Source organism: Festucalex cinctus, chromosome 2, assembly GCF_051991245.1.
Source record: "Festucalex cinctus isolate MCC-2025b chromosome 2, RoL_Fcin_1.0, whole genome shotgun sequence".
NCBI classification, from domain to species: Eukaryota; Metazoa; Chordata; class Actinopteri; order Syngnathiformes; family Syngnathidae; genus Festucalex; species Festucalex cinctus.
Genome location: NC_135412.1, coordinates 20,695,438 through 20,701,475, shown reverse-complemented (window position 1 = coordinate 20,701,475; position 6,038 = coordinate 20,695,438). Strand labels below are relative to the sequence as shown.

General features: G+C 40.1%; 1 protein-coding gene across 1 annotated transcript; it reads right to left on the bottom strand.

Annotated features, from left to right (window-relative positions):
• Positions 1-95: 95 nt before the first annotated feature.
• ddost (dolichyl-diphosphooligosaccharide--protein glycosyltransferase subunit (non-catalytic)) lies at positions 96-5,307 on the bottom strand. The gene is made up of 11 exons (XM_077513614.1): positions 5,023-5,307; positions 3,849-3,959; positions 3,688-3,774; positions 3,501-3,604; positions 3,312-3,406; positions 1,853-1,946; positions 1,583-1,731; positions 1,345-1,492; positions 895-1,015; positions 702-808; positions 96-606 (listed from the first exon to the last, which is right to left on the bottom strand). The coding sequence occupies exons 1-11, from the start codon at positions 5,231-5,233 to the stop codon at positions 457-459; spliced, it is 1,377 nt and encodes a 458-aa protein (XP_077369740.1). The 5' UTR covers positions 5,234-5,307; the 3' UTR covers positions 96-456.
• Positions 5,308-6,038: the final 731 nt, after the last annotated feature.

The following is a 6,038-nucleotide window of genomic DNA, read 5'->3' as shown; positions in this document are numbered from 1 at the left end:
GTATCAGAACCTTTCGAACACACATCTTGTGTTTCTATGATGCTGATGTTGTACATTGGTGAAAAATCAGACGAAAACAAACCTGGTCATAACAGTTCCATGTGGAATGTCAGTATTTTATTGTTTAAAAAAAAAAAAAAAAAAAAATCTTCAGACAAATTACCAGTTGGCATCTTTTTGTTCAGTGCATGTGGCTACTACTCAGTTAAAGGGCCTTATATTCCTGTTGTCGTGTCATCACATTTACAGAAAATATTTCACAACCAAATATAAAGTAACATTAACAGAATTCAGAGTTTTCACAGGCCTTGAAGTGTAAAAGAAATCCCAAACACCTGCATGAAAACATCCACCAGCCACTTACTTGAGTGCCATTGTACCCCAACAAACAGATTCAATTTTGAGTTGCTTTTAAAGTTCACTTGTGTCATTTCCCGTTTCTCCATTTCCTCCGAATTAGTCGGATTTTTCCTTCTCCTTCATGTGCAGGAAGACAATGCTGAAGACAAAGAGTCCTGACATCATGGAGCAGACGCTGGCATAGTACGGGAAGGCGGAGGGGATGAAGCGTTCATACTGGGTGTGCTGTAGGGGACGCACTGACACCTACAGTGACAAACACAATAGCAGTGGAGAGATTATTTATTCTGTCAGGTTATTTTCTAAAAGTCGCAAGAGGCAGATTTTAAAGTGGAACTAGCCTGAGTGGAGGAGTAAAGGTGTGTGTATCCCAGTCGGTTGTAGTCCACCTTGAATTGGAAAACTCCATACACGTCGGGCAACTTGAACTGAACGCTGTATTCGCCATCTTCGAAAGAATCAAAATATTCCTTTGGCATACTCTATGTTAAAGGTTTTAAGCAAATAAAACATCAATGGTGCGTGACTTCATACCATTTTTCTTAAGGTAAGTCCTGACAAATGGGTCGATTCTCACAAACTCAAGTTGAATATCGTCACCATCAAAAGGAACCCAGCGGCCTTCAGATAGCATCTCAATGACAATGCTGTACTCCTGCATGCAACACATTTTCAATTACAAATACGCATATTGGGCTTTTTTCCCCATCATTTAAAATCGTCCAATAACATTTCTATGACTTTGACAAGACTGCAAAGGATTTACAGCACCACAGTGACTTTTTACTTTTTTTTTTTTATGACAAATTAGCTTGTTTAGGGAAGGTGGGGTTTCTGACTCACGCTAATGAGTCACTGCTCATCCTGTCCTCTCTATAGGTAGGCACTACTACTACTTGAATACCCCAGGGCCCACACACACAAAAAAAATTCATTTCCCATCGTATGCCCGCTTTAATTCAGGCTTTACGCTGTGAAACTCACCACAAGGTCAGTGATGGTGTATGCTGCGGGCGGGGTGTCCTCTCCCACGGGATGATGCCGAACTTCGCCCACCCTCAGGACGCCAGCCTCTTTAAACACCCAGCGAGAGAGAGCCTCAGCCAGCTCCATGTTGCCCGTCTGCTCGTACCTACAAGGGACATGAACATCACAATTTGACGGCATAACAACATGTTACTTTGACTAGGATAAAAAAAAAAAAAAGTCAAACGGGTCTGACAGCTGAGATCCAGGAACGGCTTTCTGCACGTCAGAGGTGAAGAACGCGTCGCTAAAGAAGTCCAGTGAGCCACTGAAAACCACTCTAGCGTTGTTCCTGGCCTGCAAGCCGGCAATCAGCAACGTGTTTTTGCCCACTGCGTGGGGGTACTAGGAAAAAAAGCAAAAAAAAAAAGCACAAATTAGCCACTATTTTATTCACATCATATGAACAAATTGCGAGAAAGCATTCAATCCAACTACAGAGTGAGGCATTATATTGTGATGTTACCTGAGAAATGGGCCTGTCAGGGAAATACGAGTAGGCCGTTGAGGAGCCGGTGAGGATGTCAAGAGCAAGAGGGTTGTCAGGGTCGGCCACCATGCTGAAAGAGGACAAACATGGCATCTGAGTTACATTCCTCACTACCTGCTCCGTTTCTCAAGCCTAACCTACTGTTAAACAGTCTGGAAACTTTGATAGAATTAAATGTTGTAGTCCAAAAGTGGTACAGGCCCTATTGTTTTAAAATAAATAAATAAATAAATAAGATTGTATGATGATTATGCGATTTGAAACTGTCACCGATGTCCATGACATATGGTGTTCCTTGGAACTGCTTTTCTTCTGTCGGTATATCAGAACGCCAATTTTGGCTATGATGGCTTTGCAGAGGACACACAGCTATATGTATCAATAACAATTTTCCCAAATGTGGCACGGTGGGGCTGAGTGGTTAGCATGTCCGCTTTCCAGTAATGCGGAATCGGGTTCGAGTCCAGGCTCCGGCCTTCCTGGGTGGAGTTTGCATGTTCTCCCCGTGCCTGCGTGGGTCTTCTCCGGGTACTCCGGTCTCCTCCCACATTCCAAAGACATGCATGGCAGGTTAATTGGGCACTCCAAATTGTCCTCGGTGTGCTTGTGAGTGTGGATGGTTGTTCGTCTCTGTGTGCCCTGCGATTGGTGGGCAACCAGTCCAGGGTGTACCCCGCCTACTGCCCAAAGCCAGCTGAGATAGTCTCCAACACCCCCCGCAACCCTTGTGAGGAATAAGCGGTCAAGAAAACGGATGGATGGAATTTTCCCAAATGACAGCAGTTCAATTAAAATGTCACAGTCTAAGGCAAATTAACAACTGGACGAACCAACACTTCCTTCCGCTAAACCAAAACAAACAAACAAAAACAAAAAAGGGAATGGTTTTTGGCAAAAAAATAAAATTAAATTAAAAACAATTACAAATAATAAAAAAAATAAAAAAGGGTTGCGGTTCTTAAAACATTTGGATACAGTCTTTTAGTTTCCTTTTCATTATTTTTAAATGTCCTCAAAAATATTTTCTCTGTAAATATATTTAAATGTCAATGTATGTTATTTTAGTACTTTTAATAAACTACTTTGTTTCTCTGATTTGTTAATGTGATCAACTGTTCTGTTTGTAAGTGGTTTTAGGCGTGGTCTTTTGGTTGAGTTGCTGTAGGTATGAAAGGTACTGTATAAAGTTGCCTTGACTCATTATTTGCAGCAAGTAATACGCCAATTATATTTTGATTACTATTTTTAGCCATGTCAAATACCCTAACCTTGCTTGGTGCTCTGAGATTTTTCTGATGCAAATGTATGCGTCGGGCCAGTAACTGTTGAGAAACACTGCTCAACCACCTCTTAGTGCACACTGCACAGTACAACAAAGCAACATCAAATGACATAACTCCAAAACGATGGCCCTTTTCAATATCACCTTACTTACCCAACGCCCTTAAACAGCAATGGTTTATTGGTCTCTTTACCAACAATGGTTGGAGCTTTCAGCAGGTTCTCTGGGTCAGCAACAATCAGAGTGTGCTGCAAGCAAAAAACAAAACAAAAAAACAAACAATAAAAAAAAAGAAAAAAGATGACAGTATGAGTAGCAATGATTCAACATGGCATTAATTACCTCTCCAGGATCAGACTTGTCGTAGTTGTGATGGTCAATGACAGCAGTCCTCTCCTCATCAAACTCAATGCCACACTCACTGCCCAGTTCCCTCAGCGGATCACCTGATTAACAGAGGGTAAAAATTTACTTTTGTACATTTGAAATAATATTTAACCTAAGCCAGAGCAGGTAGGAGTCAACTGACCAATATCAGAACTAGCAGCAACTAAGACATTTCCTCCACCATCAATGAAGGATGTAATGGTCTCCACATTGATATTTCCGCCAAAGTCTGTAAATGACAAAGAGAATAATAGAAGACAAAAGATAATATATAAATATAAAGAAAGAAAAAGTACAACATACCCTCAACAGACGGTGAAAAGAGGATGAGATGGTCATACAGGAACTGGCCATATTTGATCAGAGAAAGCGATGGGTCATCAGCGGTCTTGAATGTAAGATCAAAACCGCGGTCTGAAAGGTCAAAATAGGAAAACATCAACATTAAGTGACAACACATAATGTGAAACCATTAAAGGAGTTGATAGCCAAGAAAATACTTTAAGCTATACTAATAAGCTATACGTCAACTACGTCATAAAGACTTCAGTCACATACAGCACCAGAAAAGTCACCGCAGGATAACATAACTACATTATAAAGACTACACAGGACTCAAAACATCTATATGGTCAAATAACTGCAAGACAAAGACTACACGATAGCATAGGGTAGCAGAAAAGCCAATAAACAGCACGGTCAAATAAAAATATTAGATAGTCAGGCTCAACAACTACACTGAATACACTGTCACACAACTATGTTGTGCAGACACTACTAAATAATTTAAAAAGACTACACTGTCATACAATTAAAACAGATTACACACGTCAAATACAGTATGTCAAGGCTTGGACACGGACTATCAATAACAACTCACGTCTAACAATTTATAATGTCACAACTACTGATTTGTGTCCAAATATGAGTAAGGAAGGACTATTAATTTTCAACTCAAAGCAGATTTTTATTGACTGCACGAGCGTGTTAAATGGCAATCCCAATCGATCATATTGTGCATATTGTCTTTTTTTGTGTGTGTGTGTGCCTTAAATTACTGTACAGTATAGTGAAAAGAGGTTGCGCCACTATACCAGCTATTGTTGTTCGGAACGTTGAAATAATGCGACAATAGTGACGTAACTAAGTTGCGCCAGAATGGACAACTATGCAGTTGGCTGATGATTGAAATCCACTTTATAAAAAGCCCTAAACCGCAACGATTGTGTACAGAATGGACCCAATCTTGTTTGTGTTGTAATATGTTGGGCAACATTAACACAGTGGCCATTGTGAGCCAATTTTGAGTGGTGGATTATGAGAACGTTAACGAAGCTAAGCTAATGCTAGCATTATTTTCGTGCAGCAGGAAGCTCTGATTATCCAACTACTAACGAAAAATATTCTATCTGGCTTGTCTACACAGGAAGGACAGAATATTTACGAAACAATGTTAAGATAACTAATTGACGCTCACCTGACAGACTACGAAAGAACATTGAATGAGTGTCCCTGATGTTTATGTTGTCCAGCAGCACCAGCGTCTTGCCATCGGCCGTAGCACACTGCAACAAGGAGGCTAGCGAAAGCAATATAACAACAATGCTGTGCAAAATGGACTTAGTTTGAGTCATCCTTGTTTTAGAAGAAAATCTTGTCGGCATGACTGCTGCTATCGACGCGGCCATTATGCTACTATGGATGGAAGTCGACGTCAGCGTTAGTGTGGCACTTCCCTCTGACCTCGAGAAGCAGCCATTCAGCGGGGGGAACGCGTCATCTTTAGTACTTCTTCCACCAATGGGATAAAGGAAACTCTGAGCCCACTTCCGCTGTCATACCTTATATGGAATACGTCTGACATAGGGCCACAAAGCACGGCGTTTGATCCGCCATGCTGTACATAAAGCTATTAGCTATGTGTGTGTGTTTTTAATTACGCTTTCACTAATTTCACTACATTCCTGTGATTTCTCCTATAAAACCAACGCCTTTACTGGCAACCATAAATATGTGTCCCCTAAGAAATGAATCCAAAAAGGAGGCTAAAAAAATGTATGCACCTTCACAACCTGCCTTTAATTTATCTTTTGAGGATTACATGATATGAATAACATATACATTTAAAGAGGGAACTCTAACATGTTACATCATGAGCAAAACGGTCACGGTTCTTAAAACCAGACACATTACAAAGTACATTCTTTCTTCCATTCAGTGTATTCAAATATGAGAATAAAAGCAACACAGTGGGTAGATTTTGTTTTTAATTGATCCAAGTTCCACCCTTGTGCAATTTTGACGTTGACGATGCAAATTTGTAGCAATTTTATTGCAGTACAATTTATTTTGTCCTAAAAAGGTAAAACGAAAAGTGGTCATGTAATACCACCACATAAGACTTGACTTGGAAGACAAAATATACTGTACTAAAAAATTCTTTCTAGGAAAATAATTAACCATAAAATATTTACTTAAGGAAAATGTACATAT

Excerpts from the sequence above, each read along its gene's own strand:
- ddost (XM_077513614.1), bottom strand. The coding sequence starts at position 5,233 with ATGGCCGCGTCGATAGCAGCAGTCATGCCGACAAGATTTTCTTCTAAA. Across the intron at positions 3,605-3,687 it reads TGCTGCTAGTTCTGATATTG|GTGATCCGCTGAGGGAACTG; the intron begins GTCAGTTGACTC and ends TCTGTTAATCAG. Across the intron at positions 1,947-3,311 it reads TTGCTGTTTAAGGGCGTTGG|CATGGTGGCCGACCCTGACA; the intron begins GTAAGTAAGGTG and ends GTCCTCTTTCAG.